Source organism: Hydra vulgaris, chromosome 07 (assembly GCF_038396675.1).
Source record: "Hydra vulgaris chromosome 07, alternate assembly HydraT2T_AEP".
NCBI classification, from domain to species: Eukaryota; Metazoa; Cnidaria; class Hydrozoa; order Anthoathecata; family Hydridae; genus Hydra; species Hydra vulgaris.
Genome location: NC_088926.1, coordinates 34,611,739 through 34,633,806, shown reverse-complemented (window position 1 = coordinate 34,633,806; position 22,068 = coordinate 34,611,739). Strand labels below are relative to the sequence as shown.

Genomic DNA, 22,068 nt, shown 5'->3' with positions numbered 1-22,068 from the left:
GGAGCATGAGATAACATGGTGGGAGATTTCTTTTATCGCAAGCCCTGAGTAACTTGAGCTATTTAAAAAGTACCACACAAGATATATACATAGTATGTAAATATGAGAGTATAAATATATGATAAAGTATGATAATTATGTTAAAAAAAAGCATTGAAAATATATATATACCGCTAAGTGGGAAGGAGGGGGAAGAGGGAGTTTATTGCTTAGCAAGAAAGCAAGGGGGATTTTAAAAAAAACTTTGAAATGAGATTTTTTCTGCATTTGTTTGTGCCCTGAATTTATTATTTCAATACCAATGTTTTTATAGATATTATATATTAGACATAAGATAATCGTTATTAAGAAGGATCTTGTATTGTGTGATATCGCTTATATACTAATGTCGATACCATCAGTATCGGTTCAGTATCATGTGATACCAAGAAAGATGGTCTTGTACCGTGTAGTATTGCTTATGTACTAATGTCAATACCATCAGTATCAGTTCAATACTAATTAATTTTTTTTTCTAAACTGTGTTAACCTGGGACTTAAAGTAAGCGGAGTAAAATGCTGGTTTTGAAAATAATTATTTTCAAAAAAAAATAATGCAAAATCGCACCTAAAAACATAATTATTTTCAAATTATGTTCAAACCAGGGGTTTTTTAGCAAAAAAAAACAAACTGAAAATATATTAAGATCAGCATATTATTCTGCTTCTTTTAAATCCCAGGTTGACACAGTTGAAACAAAGAAAAATATCACTAATATTAAGACCACGTGGGTTTTTGAAATTCTTAGAGGAAACTGAATTAGTCATCTAAATCAAAAAATATTTTTTACTTTTCTGTTATAACAAATATGCATCAGTTTGCTCCTTGGGAATATTTATTTTAGTTATTTTTTTATTTTATTTTTTATGCTATGAAAATTATTTCACCTTTATATACATCTCAGTTATTATATAAAATTTACTATTTCAAATTACTAATTGTTTATAAAAATAAAATACATATTCTTGTGAAGACCCAAGCTATGATACCAAATGATACAATCGGTATCAATACCAAACAGTATCAACATAAACAATACTTTCAATACTAGTATCATGTGATATCGATACTGTAAGGTATTGCACTAATAAACTGAGGGTTAATACAGATTATCTAGTGTCTCTGATTAAATAGTATATATATTATATATTATTTAGTTAAATATAACTTGTATAAGTTATATATAATGAAATATAGCTTATAATTTAACTAAATGTTATACTTTTTATTTTAGTGATGATATAAAAGTTGCAGTTAAGCTGTGTTATATACAGTATGATAATTCTGAACAATGTGGTATAGCACAACATCTTACGAATACAGTATTTATTGACAAAGCTCTAATAGTTGTACCAATAAATAGAAGTAAGAAAAATTATATTTTATAAATCTCTATTACAATTTCTTATTATTTAATTAATCAATTTGGATTAGTTGTATGGTTGTTATTGTCTGGTCTTTTTATGATATTACCAGCCCACAAAATCCAAAGGAATTCAGGTTGGCACAACAGTGTTGTACTTAGCTGACACCAGGTCTGCAAAATTTAGCTTTTAAATTTTGTTCAAACTGTTGCAAAAGGGTTAATGATTAATTGTTTATAAAAGAATTGCTTTATAAGGGGGTATAGCTTTAGACAATAATATTTTAAAGAATGTAGCAATTAAACTTTATGTGAGTATATAGCAAATTTATGAATTGACTGGATAATGTGAATGAATATAAATATACATTTGTACATGAAACATACATTTGTACATGATACAACCCTCTATTTGCAAAGTTTTTTGTTATTTTTTAACCCCGCCAGGATAGGGTTTGAGCATTGAAAATGACAAATGAAATTTTTTTTTTAATTTTCTTTATCTTTTATTTTTCTTTTCATGTCTTTGATTTCTAAAAGTTTATGTAAAAAGTTTTGCAAGAATTGTTATTGAACTTTAAATGAAAATGCATTTTTGTGTTTATTAAAGTTATGATTTTATATTATTAGCTGAAGTACCTGAAGAAAATGAATGCGTGAGCTTGCTTAAATCAATAAATGCCTATGCAGGAATGTCAACAGCTGTTTTAATGAATCATATTACACCAAGTGATAATGTAAGATTATCATTTTTTCTATGATCAAATATGATCAAATTGTTAATGTTGTTCAATAATCATTTAGTTATCGCATTTCAGTATTTAGAAAAATGATCGCTAATTCAGTATTTAGAAAAATGATTGCTAATTAATTAATATTGTATATACAATTTATAAATATTGTAATATTCAATTTATATTAATAGTTGTTCTCAATATTTTACATTGATTTAATATAAGTGTATGTGTGTATTTATATATATATATATATATATATATATATATATATATATATATATATGTTATTATTATTTTTATTATTATTATTATTTTAGTGAAATAAAAAACACTTTTTAGTTTAAAATACATGAATGTATATATATGTGTGTATATATATATATATATATATATATATATATATATATATATATATATATATATATATATATATATATATATATATATATATATATATATATATATATATATATATAGGCCTTGCATTAAAGCATAAACTGCCATTTATGTACATCTATTTAACGTAAGCAGTAAGCCAATTTGATCGAGTAAGATAAAAGTAAATAATGTTATAAAAAGCACTTACAAAGTTTGAAGGCTATTACATAAAAAAGTTTGCATAAAAATTACATTTGATATTTGTGCTATTTACTATTTTAATAAGTTAAGAAAAAATAAAGAAAATTTTTTATTTATTTATCTAACTTTTCTATCAAAATATTTGCAATAAAAGGATAAAAAAAATGTCATACGACGCTAAAAAAAAGAAATCATAAAATAAACATTAAAAATCTTTTATTTATTATTTTGCAAGAGCAAGAATATTTATTTAGACAATTTCTCATAACAAAAAATAAAAGTTTGAACGACAATTATGTTAGATATAAGCGCTATTTACTAATGAAAAAAACTCAAATAAAATTAAAATCTATAAAAACTTAATCTCTGTTAAGCTAATTATTTTATAGAAATATTTCAATAAATAAATAAATCACAAGATGATTAATAAGAGTTTTTATTATATAAATGAAATATATATAATAAAAACTCTTATTAATCTTATATTTCATTTATATAATAAAAACTCTTATTAATCATCTTGTGAGCACAAGAATATTTATGCAACTTTTGTTTGCAATAAAAATATTTTTCTTAAATTTCAACATAATAAATAATTTAAAATTAATTTTTTTTTTATTGTAATGATTGATTTTTTTGCTTGAAAAATGCTAATACTTTAAGTTGAAGCAAAGATCATTATATTATAATTTAATTCTGATAAAAAATGTATTCTTTAATTTAAAACTAATTTAATAAAGGTATATAATTTTATTCTGATAAAAAAGTATATAATTAATTATGATTTGAAATATATATCTGTGTGGAAAATAAGGAATTGAAGGCAATCGGTCAATTTGACCAACCTACTCCAGGAATTGACAGTCAATTATTTTTTTGGACAGTCAAAATTTTTCTTTTTTCTTTGTTTAAATCTTAGTAATAGTTCTTCTTGACTAAACTTTATAAATACAAAAATAAGTTAATGCTTGAAGGGTAAAGAAAAACATTATTTTGATAATAACTATTTTAAATAAAATCAATGTTTTTTTTTAAAGCGCAAACAGGCAAATGATAATTTTTAATTTATTTAAAATGATTCATTTCATTGCAATGACTTTGCAAATAGTGTGAAAAGCTGAGTGAAAAATAACAGAAGAGATTAAATGAAAAAAAGAGTACAGTTGAGATTATGTTCTTAACTACATATAATAATTTTGAATAATAATGAAATCTCTGAAGTTAAAGAAGAAAAACTTTTGCACATTTTATATCTCTTGCTCATTAAATCATTTCAAAAACTGCAAATATTAATTTATATTTCTAACTCTTGTTTGCAGATCTATGAATATTTACTACTTTAAATTGTTTTAAATATTCATCTTCTTAGTATTAAACAATTTGTTTAATTAAACAAGTTTTAAAAATTAAATTTTAAAACGCTAAACAATTTGTTTAATGAAACACTATAAAAGTTATTAAATTTACATAAAACAAGATTTTTAATAAATATATATATTTTTAATAATCCTGTTAAAAAGAGCAGGCGCTCAATTAGTAATTTTTAATTTTTCTGTAAACCATTTATCTTGGGTTGTTAAAGCAGAAAAATTACTGCTTCCTATTAATATGCAATCGTTATTAGATGAAAATTTTTACAACAATAAATTTAATATATACTCGAATATATTATAAGTAGCAGAATTAATAATATAAAATTATTTATATATTTTTTATTTTATTTATGTTTATATTATATTTAGAATTAATAATATAAAATTATTTATATATTATTAATTATTGAACTATATTGATATAAATTAATAATAAGTTTTTAATTTTTAATTATTGAATTATATTGCTAAACAATAAATTTATCAGAATGTTTTTAAAACAAAGATAAAAACCAGGCAATGAAAAGTAAAAGGATTAAAGAAAAAATTTGCTTTTACTTCTTTTGGCTTTCAAACTTTTTACCTTAATGACCCACAATTAAAGTAGTGTATCATAAACAAGAAAACTACTTTAAAGGCTTTTTCAAAGTTTATATATTTTTATAAATTTTATTATGTGGATTTTCCAAATAACATCATGATTATTTATCAAACCCTTCTTTTAAATCTCTAATTTTTTTTTTCAACCGGTCAATTGTGACTGGCAAGAAAGCATTTTGGGAGGTCAAAATAGAATTTTTAGTCATTTCAAGCTGTCATTGACCGTTGACTGGCCGTTATTTTCCAAGCTGTGTGTGTGTGTATATATATATATATATATATATATATATATATATATATATATATATATATATATATATATATATATATATATATATTTATATTTATATTTATATTTATATTTATATTTATATTTATATATATATATATATATATATATATATATATATATATATATATATATATATATATATATATATATATATATACAAAAATTTTAATAAAAATCACAATATTTTTTTTCTTGACATGTTTCATAGTCTTACTATATTTTCAAAAGATTTAATTTACAATAAAAACTCTGGTAAATAAATTTAAAAGCTGAAGACAACACAGAGAAAAATTAACGGACAAATAAACTTGTTACAAACCAATTAAAAATTATATTGCAAATTATGACAAAATAAACTTTCTAATATTAAAATATTAATAATAATAATAATATAGTAAGTTAGATAGATAAATTTATAATATAATGAGATGTTTGTTTATTTAAAGAAGGATTTTCCCATTTAATATGAAGTGCTTCTTTTATTTTTAATTTGTTATTGGTAGAGGCAGTATCTAAAATCTGAAAGCAATCATAATTAGTTAGTGTTTTACAATTAATGGATGAATTTAAATGTTTAAAAATATGCGATTGCTTGTCACTCGCATATTTTTAAACATTTAAAAAGAATTAAGAGTTTGAAGCGCAAGAATTCTTTAAACATCTCAATATACAACACAAAAACTTAAGATTTACTATGGAAAAAGAAAAAGACAACCAAATTCCATTTTTGGATGTTCTTATTAATAAGTCTAATTCACTCTCTACATCAGTTTATCACAAAAAAACATACACCGGTCTTTTACAAAATTTCTTTAGTTTTGTCCCATGATGTTACAAAACTGGTCTTATACGTTGCTTGATTGATCGAAACATATAAAATTAACAACACGTGGTTTGGATTTGATAAGGATATAAAAAATCTTTCTTTAGTTTTAAAAAATAATCAATTTCCGCAAAAAGTTATCGACACTGAAATTAAATTATATGTTGAAAAGAAAATTAATCCACCTGTTATAAATACTGTTGATAATACTAATATAAGATATTTAAGCTTCCATTTATTGGATTTTACTCAAATTTCACTAAAACTAAAATTGATAAAATTATTAAAAAGTATCGTAAAAATGTAATAATCAAATTTATATTCACAACCGATAAATTAAAAAACAATTTTTGCATAAAAGATCCACTTCCTAAGATGCTTAAATCTAACGTTGTCTACAAATTTTCATGTGCTGGCTGTAACGCCAGTTATATTGGAGAAACCTCCAGACATTTGACAACACGGATAAATGAGCACCTTACGAGTGACAAGCAATCGCATATTTTTAAACATTTAAATCCATCCATTAATTGTAAAACACTAACTAATTATGATTGCTTTCAGATTTTAGATACTGCCTCTACCAATAACAAATTAAAAATAAAAGAAGCACTTCATATTAAATGGGAAAATCCTTCTTTAAATAAACAAACATCTCATTATATTATAAATTTATCTATCTAACTTACTATATTATTATTATTATTATTAATATTTTAATATTAGGAAGTTTATTTTGTCATAATTTGCAATATAATTTTTAATTGGTTTGTAACAAGTTTATTTGTCCGTTAATTTTTCTCTGTGTTGTCTTCAGTTTTTAAATTTATTTACCAGAGTTTTAATTGTAAATTAAATCTTTTGAAAATGTAGTAAGACGACGAAACATGTCAAGAATAAAAAATATTGTGATTTTTATTAAAATTTTTACAAATTTATTGCTAATGCGATGTTCGAAATAAGTCGCCCCATGTTTTAGATTTTGCTTATTTTATTATAAAAATCTTTTCTTATTTATGCTGATTCAGCATTTTTTGCAAAATACTTTGTTGTTGTTAAGTAGCAATATTTTATGAACTAAATGAGGTATCATCCTGAAATTTTGCACATAGACAATCTTCCACATGGCGGATACAAATTTCAAATTGAAAATTTTTTGACCACCATAATTACATGTAAATTAGATAATAAAGACATATTTTGGGGTATTTCGATGGTCAAATTAGTGATGTCACCTTGATAATTTTTTTTGAGGCATTGTTATAACTTACAACATAGGTATCAAGCATTGCTATTTATAAAAAATATATTACTGCATTTTTCAACTTGTCTAAATGTAGCCTTTTAAGTAAAGTTTATATTTATATGCTGAGTCAGCATAAAATTTATTGCTAACTTATTTATGACAAAGTTAGCTATATCTTAATTTTATGTTGTAAAAAGTTATTGTTAAAGTCTTTTTGAGGGAAATAATAAATTTATAATTTATTTATATGCTTTTTTGTGCCTAGGGTAGGCTCAAAGTATGGGGAGAGGGAGGGGGGAGGAATCAGGCTTTTTCCATTTCCCCTCCCCCTTCCCCAATAAAACAGTTATATTTTCCAAATTAAATATTTTTTGACAATTGAAAATTTTGTTTTGTTAAAAATTTTTCTTTTAAGCTTTTTGGAGGCCTTATAAAACAATAACTAGAAATATTACTTTTAATTATTGAAGCTAATTTTTTTTGTAAAAGACCAACATTTTTTTAAGTATAGAAACTTTGCTAGGCTGTAATCCAAATGCATTTATAAAATATATTTTTTTTAAAATACTATATTTATAAAAGACATATAATAACAACATAATAATGAGGAAATAAAAGGGTTTTTTCTTCTTTAAATAAACCTTTTATTTCCTCATTATTATATTGTTGCTTCTGATTTCATATTCTGATTTATTAGTTTCCTGTTACTTTGCAGAATTTTTATATTTACTTAACTAATTAATAAATGTTAAATGATTACTATATGATCTGTAAATAAAATAAAAATTAATTACCCTTTAATCATGTATAAGAGGAAGTCGTTCAATATGTTACATCTAATTATATGTATACTAGCAGAAAGCAACCCGTAATACGGGTTACGGTCGGTCTGTTACTTAATTTATAGTGGTTGTTTTCCACAATTTAAAGTTGCGAAACCTTAACTAATACCCCGTAAGAAAAACGCCTTCAAATTAAAAAATTAAACCATCTGTAAAATTAAAATAAATTAATTTACCAATTATTTAACGTTATTTGAGTAATTTACAACTGACATAGGTCATGTCAGAACCATTTCCTAGACATTACTAAGTTCAACACAATACGTTTTTAGTTACTGACACAAAATAATAACACTTCATCATGCCTTAAATTGACGAAAGATTGAAGCTAAATTCTTGTTATATTTTTTATAACATGACCTTTAATTAATAAGATTAATATGAAGTGAACGTAAATTATTTATGAGTTATTAATTTTTTGGTATCCCCTTGATACATGTTTCTTTAAAAAAGGAAATTGTCTTTAAAACGATAAATGCACACAACTAAATAAATTTATTATAAATAACTAAGCAATTGAGTACAAATACGTTTCAAACAAAAAAAAGTCGATTGACAATCAAACATGTCTATAACAAATTGTAAAAAAAATTTAAACTTTGATTTTTTATATTGCATTAATGCGTCATATGACAAACCTAAAATAAAAATTGTAACAGATAAGTAGACATAAAAGAAAAACAAAACAAAACAAAAAAAAACAACTGGAATACAGTTTACCTGCTTTTCGGTAGCCTGTTGTCATACTTAAACTGCTGTCATGATGCAACTTGCCGGTGTTGTTTTATGACATTATTTCACGTTGGCTTTTAGTAAACTTTAGTTAAATTTAAAAGACATTACAATAGATTTAAAATATTTTAATTAAAAAGCAAAAAAACAAATGCTTCAAGGAGCCAAATTAAAAACATTAAAGATAAAAAATCAAATAGGTATAAATAAATTGGAGTTATATAGCTAAATAGTCTTTGCTTATAGTAAATTTTAAAAGCAGTGTTTTCAATAAATTAAACTACAATTAATTATTTTTAACAAATAGAATGTAGCATCATATTATGATGATTGGGTAGTGAATCAATTTAACTATATTTAAGTTTAATTGGTGAAAAACAAATAAAATTTCAATTAAAAAAGGCAAAAATTAAGAAAAATAAAAATAAGTCACCGAAGAAAAAACGGCAACAAAAAAGTTATAAATATCTTCACTGATAGAAGACATTTACAACCTTTTGGTTGCTGTTTTTTCTTCGGTGTCTCCCAACACCTCGGTATGGATGAGCCCTCCATTTGAAGGATGGCTCATCCATACCGCCATTACTTTGCCACTTATTGAAGGACCTCTCCGAGAGAGGACCTGGGTGTTGGGAGCGATATCTTTGATATTCCTCAAATGTTAATGACTCTAAAATTACAAATAGAAGGATATAATAAAATTTAAAAATATTTACAATTTTTTTTAATCAAAATATAAAGCATAACCTCACATTTTCACAGGATGAAGAGGATGCTAAAAATAAATTAAAAAAAAGTAAATTAAAAAGAGTTAAACTTGGGAGAAATTTAATTTTAATAAAAATATGAGTAAAATGCAAACAGTTTAAAAATGTCATATTTATATTAAATAATTCTATCACCTATTGCACATATTTCTCCGTAAAAAATATATAAAATTTAAAACACAGCCCTACCAGTTATGCTTCTACCAGACACTAAAGACAAAAAATATACCTCAGAATAATTGATAGAATTATATTTACATATAAATAAATTTATAACTATAATTTTTTTTACCTATTCCCCTCATTTCTTCCATGAAGTTGTCTAAAGTAAGAAAAAAGATAACAGAAGCTAAAACTAATAAAAACTAGTTTAAAATTAACTATAAACTAAACCAAAACTAAAAAACTAAAATAAACTTTAGGTTTTAATATCTGTACCTCAGAAGACAAAGGTCGGTTATCCAGTTTTTTGTGAAAATGAGTTATGTATGAGACCTTTTTAGTTTTTTCAGTATCTACATAGGTATACAGACTGTTTTCCTGCAACAATGTGAAACAGTTTGTTTCAGGAAAACAGTCTTTATACCTATGTAGATACTGAAGTTTGGTCAATATAAAGGGTCTGGTGTCCCCACAATGTTCAAAGGAAAAACGTCTGTAGTTCAGAAATGACTTTTTACTTTTTTAATTTAATTTTTTATTTTTGTCAAAATTATATTTCATGTGCCTCAAGACAAATTAATTAAAACATAAATTTAACCATCAAGAATAAAAAAGCCAATGAAGACTAATTATTTTACTATTTACTCTCTCCTGGAAAATTTCTAAAATGTGACAACTGACTTGGACTACTGAGTGTACAGATATAAATGCTCTATTTATTTAACTATACTAATCACATAATTTATACTTAGTTTTTTTTCCAACTCTCCTAAAAAAAAAAAGAAAATAAAGCTTAAGTACTTGAAGTTTTAAAATTCCAGTTACAGTACAAATAAACAAATTCCTATTAACAATTATCTAATAGCAAAAACATTGACTTATTTCAGTCTTCAATTCTGTGTCTAAACAATAAAAGCACTAAAATGTGTAGACGTTAAAATATCTACTTAAATTTTTTAAAATAAATTCACTAAACTAATGTAACTAATACCTTTATTAGCTCTTTCTTGATCAACTAAAGAAAATAAATTTTAATTAAACTAACTTGATGTAAAATAATAAGAAGCTGTCTTACTGAGAATTTTAAATTTCTTCTCTATTATTGACAATATAATTTTAAGTATTACCTAAGTTCTTGGGCTTTTATATAAAAACCTACTAATTATAAAAACCTACTGTTTTACTTTTAAGTCAACAACAATATTTTAAAAAACATTTTAGTTACTTTATAAAAAAAAAAAAAATCCTTTTAAACATACTACCTCTCTCTTCATTGTTGTCAACTAAACACAAAAACAAACAAACAACAAACAACTTTTAAATCTACAAAAATTTCCAACTTACATTTTTTTATTTACATTTATCTATAATAAAATATGAATTAATGAGTTACCATTATTTAAAGTTGATCCAGAAGCAACTAAAATAAATTATCAAATAAAATGTTTATTTATATAATCTTGATGATAATGTTGAAATAAACAATATTTATTGCTTGAAAAGTTTAGTAACAAATGTAATTCAAGTATATTAAAATAAATGTACTAAGTTACGTGTTGTGGCTGGTGCAACTGAAGTTATAACTAAATAAAAAAATATTAAATAAAAAAGCTATTTTATCTATCTTATCTATTTTATCCTGATGATTATGTTTAAATAAACAATATTTATTGATTCTTTTTAAAATAAAATAAAAGACATTACTATTTGCTGTAAAATAAAAGACATTACTATTTGCACCAACTGATGATGCTACCACACCTAAATGACAAAATTTATTAAAATATATAAAACATATTCAATGCTTTAAAAGAATATTCAAAAGAAGTTTTTAAATCTACAAAATCTAAGTCCTTTCTGAGTTCTACCTGTCTGTCTAAAAATAAAAATTGAGATAAAATTATATACAATAAAATTGCTAATGCTACATTCGTACTCAAATAAAATCTAAATGATAAAATTTACTAAAGTCGCTGTCTAAAAAAAAATTTGTATTCTTATTAATCCTAATCTATAAATAAACTTACTAATATAAACGATAAATAAACTTGAACTAATATAAACTATAAATAAACTTACTAATATAAACTATAAATAAATTACTATATACTATATAAACTAATATAAACTATAAATAAACTAATATAACTATGTTACTAATATAAACTATAAGTAAACTACTATACACTATTTACTTACTAAAAAGGCCTTCAGTTCCTTTTAACAGCTTTAAAAAATGAAAAATACTTGCTTAAAATGATCTAAAAAGACTGAAGACAAAACTGAAACACTTTACTAAAAAAGAAACATTGTACTAAAAAAAAATTTTTTACCAATCATTTTAGTTTTAACTTCTTCTAAAAAAAAACAACAGAAAAATAAAAACAACGAACAACAAACAAATTTTAGTTTTTAAACAATGAACAACATCAGTTCCACTTGAAACTAAAAATTTATCAGCTCTAATTGGCTGAAAGACCTTGCTTGAAAGACCGCGTGGAGTAAAGAAACGCTTTTAGAAAAGCCTAGAAAGTTCTTTATTAAAAAAGAAAGTGAAACGACACTAACACTTTAAATTACAGTATTCATATTTAGAAGATTAGATAAATTACAGTATTCATGTTTAGATTGTACTAAAAAAACTATTTTACCAGACATTTTATTTCTAACTTCTTCTAAAAAATGAAAACAGGCTATAAAAACTAGAAAAATAAAAACAATCAACAACAAACAAACGATTATTTAAATTTTCTATTTTAAACAATGAACAACATCAATTCTTTTCGAAAATAATAATATATCAGCTCTAATTTGCTTGCTGACCTTACTCAAAAGACCGCATGGAATATATAACCTCGCATTCAAAAGTCTAGAAACTACTTAAAAACTAAGAAATGGTGTATTTTACAGAATACAGAACCGTAAGTAACAATACGAACAACAATGCGTAACTATGCGCACTATTCATTAGCGTATTAATATTTAGATTATAATAAAATGTATAAATAATTTATCATAAACAAAGTAATGTTAATGGTATTTCTAAAAAAAATGTATTTTGTAAAATATTTCATAACTAGATTTTTTGAATAAAGTTAAAAGTTGGAAAATATGAAAAGTGTTCTATTGGATAAGAATGTAATGTTGGCTGTCTCAAGCAAGGTTTAACTTGAAGACAAGGTTTTTCAGACCTATCAACATTTTCAAGTGATGAAAAACACGAGTTTTTATGGAGAGCTGGTTTATTTGATTGTGGAAAATTGTTTACAACAGTTTGCTATTATCATAGAGAACACTTTAGAGTTGCATTTGAAAGAAAATTTCAGAAATGCTGTCATCTATTTAAAAATCATGGAAATCATAAGAAAAACATAAAAGGTAATTTTGATATTATTTTGATGATTAGAATGGTTTAAATAGTAATTAAATAAACTAAAGAAATAATAAGACAACTAAATGCTTTTTTAAGAAGAAAATTCAAATATTTTTATAAATTTAAAATTTAATTGTTTTATAAATTAATAAATATACTAATATGTTCTTTACAATAATGGTTAGTTGATATTAGTTTTAAGAAATTATTGTTTCTTTTTTTTATATAGGAAATGTGAAGATATCGCTATCAATAGCAATAAGTCTTAAAACACAAGATATTCTTGTTGTACCCGGGTGGAAATTATGCAGTAGTTGTTACAAAAGGGTACAGAGTATAGATAAAAAGTTAAAATCAATTGATCAATGCTATAGCAGGGTTGAGTCAAAACATGAACAATGTTCAGTTCTCAATAAAAGTCTTCAATCTATAGGTGTGTCACCTATTAAGCTTAAATCAGTGCCAAAACACCAACAGTTACCACCTGCCAAAAGAAAATTTGATCAAATAACTGAAGCAACAACAAACAAAATAAATGAAGTTTATAATATTGATCCTATGATTAGATTGACACCATCTTGTACGCCACTAACTTCTTCAGTTGATCACCATAAAATTGACAATCTAAACTCACTTTTAAATGAATTAAAAGATAAGCTAAAAAATGTGACATTATCTTCCGCAAAAATACAGGTATTAACATTAACTCCAGAATCATGGTCAATCCCAAAATATGCAGAATTTTTTATGAATGTATCTATATTCCCTTATACGAGAGGCTAGAAAAGCTATAAAAAAATATGGAATTTTATATATCATCAAAAAAAGAAAAGTTATTTTCTCATGAAACCATTGATCTAGTTCATAGCTTTTATCAAAGTGACGAGTACACACGAATGATGCCTGGAAAAAAAGATTTTGTCATTATAGGGTACAGGCAACACATGCAAAAAAGACTAATATTGATTAATTTAAAAAAACTTCATGTAGCATTTAAATCTAAACACTTTGATTTAAATGTTGGATTTTCAAAGTTTTGTAGCCTTTGCCCAAGATTGTGTAACCACAAACTCGCCTGGCACTCACAGTGTTTGTGTCTGTATCTATCATCAGAGTGTTAAGTTGTTAACTGATGCTCTTAAAAATGACAAAGACCATAGAGATTTAATGGGAATGATTGTTTGCAATCAGGATAATCCAGAGTGCATGCTGCATCGATGTCTACTATGTCCTGGTATTACTGCTTTAAAAGAATTCTTAACAGGAAAATTTGACAGCAGTGATAAAGAAATTTTTTTTTATATATAATTTACCTCCCCAAGGCCGAGAAAGCCACTACAGATGAGGAGGCTACTTGTGATTAAAACCCTCTCTCAACTCTATAACTCCGAAACACGAGTTTCAGAGTTGTAGAGTTAAAACCAAACAAGGCCGCTGCACGGAGAAACAAGTTGAGCGCAGTACTACCAGGGACGTGGTAGTAATCAAACTGGGAACCTCTCGCTTATGAAACGAGTGCTCTATCACTACACCACTACTGCATATATATAAATAAAAATTAACCAATGGCAAGGTACTGATAGAACTATGCTGATCAATCAAAAAATCAATATTGAAGATGTTATTGACCTTATATGCAATAAAATAGATAAACTTACATCTCATTCATTTATAGCTAAAAGTCAGGCCAAGTACCTTAAAGACTGTAAAGAGTTTTTAAATCACAATGAGTTTATAATATTGGGTGACTTTGCAGAGAACTTTCAATTTATTGTTCAGGATTAGGTGTAAAGTTACCACTGGAATAAACCAAAATGTACACTTCATCCTATTATTATATACTACAAATCAAATGGTAAACTGATATCTAAGTCATTTTACTTTCTTTCTGATGATGTTGAGCATGATGTATACTTTATATATAAAGTACAACAGCTCATTATCAATTACATTAAAGCAAACATTCTACAAATTAGTAATATTAAATACTTCACTGATGAATGTACAGCACAGTATAAAAACTTTAAGAACTTTATTAATCTTTGTCATCACAAAGAAGACTTTGATATTGATGCTAAATGGTTGTTTTTTTTTGCCACAAGCCATGGTAAGTCTGCGGTAGTGGTGTAGTGGTAAAGCGCTCGCTTCATAAGCGAGAGGTTCCCAGTTCGATCCCCACCACGTCCCTGGTAGTACCGCGCTCAACTTATTTCTCCGCGCAGCGGCCTTGTTCCTCAAGGTTCATGTTTCGGAGTTATAGAGTTGAGAGAGGGTTATAACCACTATTAAGTAGCCTCCTCATCTGTAGTGGCATTCTCGGCCTTGAGGAGGTGAATAACAAAAAACAAAAAACAAAAAAATCTGCTTGTGATGGTATTGGGGGCACAGTAAAAAGACTAACTGCACAAGCCAGTTTAAAAAGGATAATGACTGGACAGATTTTAGAAGTAGTTTGAATTTTGTGTCATCAATATAAAAAACATTCAATTCATTTTGGTTTATAAAACAGAAATAAATGAAGTTCGATCATCATTACAACCAAGGTTTATTATGGGGAGAACTTTGCCAGGAACAAGATGCTTCCATCATTTTATACCAATTAATAAATGTACAATTTCTTTTAAGAGGATGAGTCAACAAACTGTTTTTCAGACATTTAACCTTGTGCAGATACCAAATGATCTGGTTGTGCAGCAGGTTGTTTATAATGATATGAATTATGTAGCTTGCAATTATGACAATTTTTGGTAGATTGGAAATATAACCAACAAAGATGAAAGAGATGGAGATTATAAAATTCAATTTATGCATCCACATGGTCCCAGCCAAGTTTTTTTTTAGCCTGCACTGGAAGATATGTGTTGGGTCCCATCAAATCATATTTTATGTACCATTGATCCGCCATCTACAACAAATGGTTGCATATATAAAATTTCAAAAACTGAGTTAAAAAAATTATTGAAAAATAATAAAGATTTATAGAAAAATTTCTAATGCATTATTTTTATATTCGTATGTTATTTTTTCAAATTTAGTTAAGATACGACTTTATGTGAGTATGTGTAATTGTCACAATTTGGCTACAAAATTCTCCTAGTCACTTGTCTTTATGTTTTTAAAAAAAAAAAAAAAAAAAAGAAAAGGGAGGAGAGTTGGTAAAATGCCTAATTGCCCCTCCCCCCTGCCCCACTCCCATTTAGATCATGAGCCCTTCCTAGCTACAAAAAAATAAATAAAGTATAAACTTACTATTGCCCTCAATAAGACTTTAACAATAACTTTTTACAACATAAAATTAAGATATAGCTAACTTTGTCATAAATAAGTTAGCAATAAATTTTATGCTGACTCAGCATATAAATATAAATTTTACTTAAAAAGCTACATTTAGACAAGTTAAAAAATGCAGTAATATATTTTTTATTAATAGCAATGTTTGATACCTATGTTGTAAGTTATAACAATGCCTCAAAAAAAAATTATCAAGGTGACATCACCATTTTGACTGTCGAAATACTCCAAAATATGTCTTTATTATCTAATTTACATGTAATTATGGTGGTCAAAAAATTTTCAATTTGAAATTTGTATCTGCCATGTGGAAGATTGTCTATGTACAAAATTTCAGGATGATACCTCATTTAGTTCATAAAATATTGCTATTTAACAACAAAAAAGTATTTTGTAAAAAATGCTGAGTCAGCGTAAATAAGAAAATTGAATCCTGAATATCTCAAGAACCGTAAGGGGTTGGAGGTTCCAAATTTCAAATTTTCTTGATTCTTACAAACCCTATAACATATAAAAAAATTAGCAAAATTCAAAACAAGTAGTGAGATTTTTTGTTTTTTTTCCGCTGATTTGACATGGAATTACCCCAAGATAAATCCATCAAAATAAAAGTCTTAAAGAAAAAGAAAAAATCTAAGTTCAAAAAACGAAAATTTGTGAAGAAAAATATATTTATATTACGTTTTTTAAAAATTACTATATTATACCAGATGCTTTGTAAACTATTAAATACATAGATTATTACAAAAATATATATAAAATACATAAATAATGTAATTAAATACATGATTAAATATGTAATAAAAATGTATAATAAAAGTACAAAATTATTAAATACAATTATTAAGTTTACTTATAGATTTATACTTAAAGATTTTTTAAAGCTAGAGCTTAGAGCTATATCAGTGCGATTTTTAAACTTTTCAAATCAGAAAAAAATGTTTCACAAAGAAGAAATGTAACAAAGGAGCTTTTTAAATGTGAAAATAAGAAGAAATGTGGCACAAGATAATATTTATAAAATAATAAATTGTTTCAATAAAAAAGCTAAATATATGCTAAAATAATTTAAAAAATTTGATTAAATGCAGCATTCTTTTTAATATTTTATCTTGAATAAATAAATATCAAAAAACCAGCCAATGCTGAAGATTGTTTTTCTGATGTTTCATGATATGATGCAAAAAATTGCAGTGCAAAACTTTTACTAAAATGTAATCAATTTTATTTTATCCATGAGCTTTTTTAACTAAATATTGAAAAAGTTATCACCGCTCATGCACTCTTTTACTCCTGCAGAGGCCTATATATATATATATATATATATATATATATATATATATATATATATATATATATATATATATATATATATATATATATATATATATATATATATATATATATATATATATATATATATATATATATATATATATTAGTATTGTTAATACATTAATAATATTACTTTGATAGTTGTCTGAAATTATTTTTATTCTATTGCATAGGAAATACCTCCACTCCCTCCTATTCCAGTTGTTACAACTACAACAGATCCTGTTGAAATTGATGAAATTCGGAGAACTGTTTTTGTTCAAAACATTCCGCCTGATGTAAGTTTAAAACTTTTTAAATTAATTCTAATTGTAATTTAGCAGGAAACTCTAAGGATGAAATTAGTTGTGTTGGTAATTAAATTACCAAATAGCATGTATAAGAAATGCAGTTGATGTTATAATTGTTATGTGAGTAATCTTTTTTTAAAAAAGAAAAAATACTTGTAAATTTTAAAGCATTTATTTAAAGATTGCTGTTGTGTTACTATTTATGAAGGTGTCATGACAACAAATAAAATAAAGTTTAAAGATTAAAATTAATGTTGCTCTGTTGCTAGTTGCTTTAGTGTTCATTTCACTAGTGTTCACAATTTGCTCTAGTGTTCATTTCACTAGTGTTCACAATTTGCTCTAGTGTTCATTTCACTAGTGTTCACAATTTGCTCTAGTGTTCATTTCACTAGTGTTCACAATTTGCTCTAGTGTTCATTTCACTAGTGTTCACAATTTGCTCTAGTGTTCATTTCACTAGTGTTCACAATTTGCTCTAGCGTTCATTTCACTAGTGTTCACAATTTGCTCTAGCGTTCATTTCACTAGTGTTCACAATTTGCTCTAGTGTTCATTTCACTAGTGTTCACAATTTGCTCTAGTGTTCATTTCACTAGTGTTCACAATTTGCTCTAGTGTTCATTTCACTAGTGTTCACAATTTGCTCTAGTGTTCATTTCACTAGTGTTCACAATTTGCTCTAGCGTTCATTTCACTAGTGTTCACAATTTGCTCTAGTGTTCATTTCACTAGTGTTCACAATTTGCTCTAGCGTTCATTTCACTAGTGTTCACAATTTGCTCTAGCGTTCATTTCACTAGTGTTCACAATTTGCTCTAGCGTTCATTTCACTAGTGTTCACAATTTGCTCTAGCGTTCATTTCACTAGTGTTCACAATTTGCTCTAGTATTCATTTCACTAGTGTTCACAATTTGCTCTAGTGTTCATTTCACTAGTGTTCACAATTTGCTCTAGTGTTCATTTCACTAGTGTTCACAATTTGCTCTAGTGTTCATTTCACTAGTGTTCACAATTTGCTCTAGTGTTCATTTCACTAGTGTTCACAATTTGCTCTAGCGTTCATTTCACTAGTGTTCACAATTTGCTCTAGCGTTCATTTCACTAGTGTTCACAATTTGCTCTAGCGTTCATTTCACTAGTGTTCACAATTTGCTCTAGTGTTCATTTCACTAGTGTTCACAATTTGCTCTAGTGTTCATTTCACTAGTGTTCACAATTTGCTCTAGCGTTCATTTCACTAGTGTTCACAATTTGCTCTAGCGTTCATTTCACTAGTGTTCACAATTTGCTCTAGCGTTCATTTCACTAGTGTTCACAATTTGCTCTAGCGTTCATTTCACTAGTGTTCACAATTTGCTCTAGCGTTCATTTCACTAGTGTTCACAATTTGCTCTAGCGTTCATTTCACTAGTGTTCACAATTTGCTCTAGTTTTCATTTCACTAGTGTTCACAATTTGCTCTAGCGTTCATTTCACTAGTGTTCACAATTTGCTCTAGTGTTCATTTCACTAGTGTTCACAATTTGCTCTAGCGTTCATTTCACTAGTGTTCACAATTTGCTCTAGCGTTCATTTCACTAGTGTTCACAATTTGCTCTAGTGTTCATTTCACTAGTGTTCACAATTTGCTCTAGCGTTCATTTCACTAGTGTTCACAATTTGCTCTAGCGTTCATTTCACTAGTGTTCACAATTTGCTCTAGCGTTCATTTCACTAGTGTTCACAATTTGCTCTAGTGTTCATTTCACTAGTGTTCACAATTTGCTCTAGCGTTCATTTCACTAGTGTTCACAATTTGCTCTAGTGTTCATTTCACTAGTGTTCACAATTTGCTCTAGCGTTCATTTCACTAGTGTTCACAATTTGCTCTAGCGTTCATTTCACTAGTGTTCACAATTTGCTCTAGTGTTCATTTCACTAGTGTTCACAATTTGCTCTAGCGTTCATTTCACTAGTGTTCACAATTTGCTCTAGTGTTCATTTCACTAGTGTTCACAATTTGCTCTAGTGTTCATTTCACTAGTGTTCACAATTTGCTCTAGCGTTCATTTCACTAGTGTTCACAATTTGCTCTAGTGTTCATTTCACTAGTGTTCACAATTTGCTCTAGTGTTCATTTTACTAGTGTTCACAATTTGCTCTAGTGTTCATTTCACTAGTGTTAACAATTTGCTCTAGTGTTCATTTCACTAGTGTTCACAATTTGCTCTAGTGTTCATTTCACTAGTGTTCACAATTTGCTCTAGCGTTCATTTCACTAGTGTTCACAATTTGCTCTAGTGTTCATTTCACTAGTGTTCACAATTTGCTCTAGTGTTCATTTTACTAGTGTTCACAATTTGCTCTAGTGTTCATTTCACTAGTGTTAACAATTTGCTCTAGTGTTCATTTCACTAGTGTTCACAATTTGCTCTAGCGTTCATTTCACTAGTGTTCACAATTTGCTCTAGTGTTCATTTCACTAGTGTTCACAATTTGCTCTAGTGTTCATTTTACTAGTGTTCACAATTTGCTCTAGTGTTCATTTCACTAGTGTTAACAATTTGCTCTAGTGTTCATTTCACTAGTGTTCACAATTTGCTCTAGTGTTCATTTCACTAGTGTTCACAATTTGCGTTCATTATGACAATAATGAATTTTATATATTTTGTATATTTTTATGTCTATACCTGTTAAAAACTTGTTCAAATTTAATTGATTTATTGTTAAACAAGTAAAATTTATACTCAATAAATAGAGCACTCAACAGGTCCATAACACTACTTTTTTTAATGGTTTTAGATGTTATAAGTATTGAAAAGTTTCTGAACACAGATATAAGTTTCGTGAAGGCAATGCAAAGCCAATAAATTTTGTTAAATTGAAAGCACAGAAAGATCTAGCAATGTTTTTTGATATTTCTATGAAATCAACACAATAGAGAACTAATAACGAGCATTAATTTTATTCATGAAAATTTTTAAAAATTATTATAGTCATGTATTTCATTTGGGAAACACTATAATAGTCTTCCACATAAAATGAAAAGTTGATTACATAACAGTTCATTTATTTTATATTTCATAATTCAGTTTGATAACAGTTTATTTTTTTTATATTTCATAATTCAGTTTGATAACTGTTCATTTTTTTTATATTTCATTATTCAGTTTGATAACAGTTCATTTTTTTTATATTTCATAATTCAGTTTGATAACAGTTCATTTTTTTTTAATATTTCATTTTTATTAATTTTATTAATATTAACATTTTTATTTAATATTTAATATATTATAATAATTATTAATAATAATAGTGCTTTTGTTGTGGTTTTTGTATTCTATATAAATATAAAACAAAACAAACCAAATCGATAGTTTCTTTTAATTCAAATATCGAAACATAGGTTTCCAAAAGGAAGTCATGACATGACCTCCGTCATCCTGATTCAGACCACTGTCTGAAGGTGCACATTCATGGCGTTGTATTTAAAGTGCCTTCCTCACTTTTCTGTTAAAATTATTAATCTCTACTTTTAAAGTAATTTTTTGTTCCATGCAAAATATTCCGCTATTGCTGAATGATCTCATTTTCCTTAGTATGTATTTATCTGATGTTGGTAAATGCTGGATGAGATTTTTACTTTTGTTTCACCGGTATAACATTTTTTGCAGGAGCATTTAAGTTTGTACACAGTTTGGTAAGAATTTAAAGGAAGAGAGGGTATATTTTGTGGTAAGTATATGATGTAAATTTTTTGGTGATTTAAAGACAAATGTGTAGTCTGCTTTTTTGAAAACTTTTCTTAACTTCGGGTTTATTCCTGGAATCCACGGTGAAGATGCAAGATTTTTTGATGAAATAGATAAATGTTAAGTTTTAATATTTTTTTTTTTATTATGTAAATTTTCTTTATTGGTTTTTGTAATATTTTCCAGGCTTGTTTTTATATAATCATTTTTACAAAAACATCAATTAGAAATAGTAACTCTTGTTTGATAATATTATCAGAACATAGGTATAATGCCCTATGAGCAAATCCTTTAAAAACTCTGTTTATAATTTTTGGACCATGGCATGAGTTAGGTTTGATTTGGACGTTAGTTATGGCATCTTTAAGGTAAACTTCAAAATCGGACATACCAGTTTTATTGTTAATAACATTATGCCAAAAAGTTTAGTGTGTTATTTTCATTTTCGATTTCCATGGTGTACTGATTATTTTTTTGTTGGTTATTAA

General features: G+C 26.0%; 1 protein-coding gene across 7 annotated transcripts in view; it reads left to right on the top strand.

Moving 5' to 3' along the window:
• LOC100212876 (probable splicing factor, arginine/serine-rich 7) overlaps window positions 1–22,068 on the top strand; it is a 62,592-nt gene that overhangs the window by 5,723 nt on the left and 34,801 nt on the right. For all 7 annotated transcript variants that reach the window (XM_065801701.1, XM_065801702.1, XM_065801700.1 and 4 more), the window contains exons 2-4: window positions 1,275–1,405; window positions 2,034–2,140; window positions 17,729–17,833. In XM_065801701.1, the coding sequence (XP_065657773.1) occupies window positions 1,275–1,405; window positions 2,034–2,140; window positions 17,729–17,833 (343 nt within the window). The remainder of the gene's footprint in view (window positions 1–1,274; window positions 1,406–2,033; window positions 2,141–17,728; window positions 17,834–22,068) is intronic.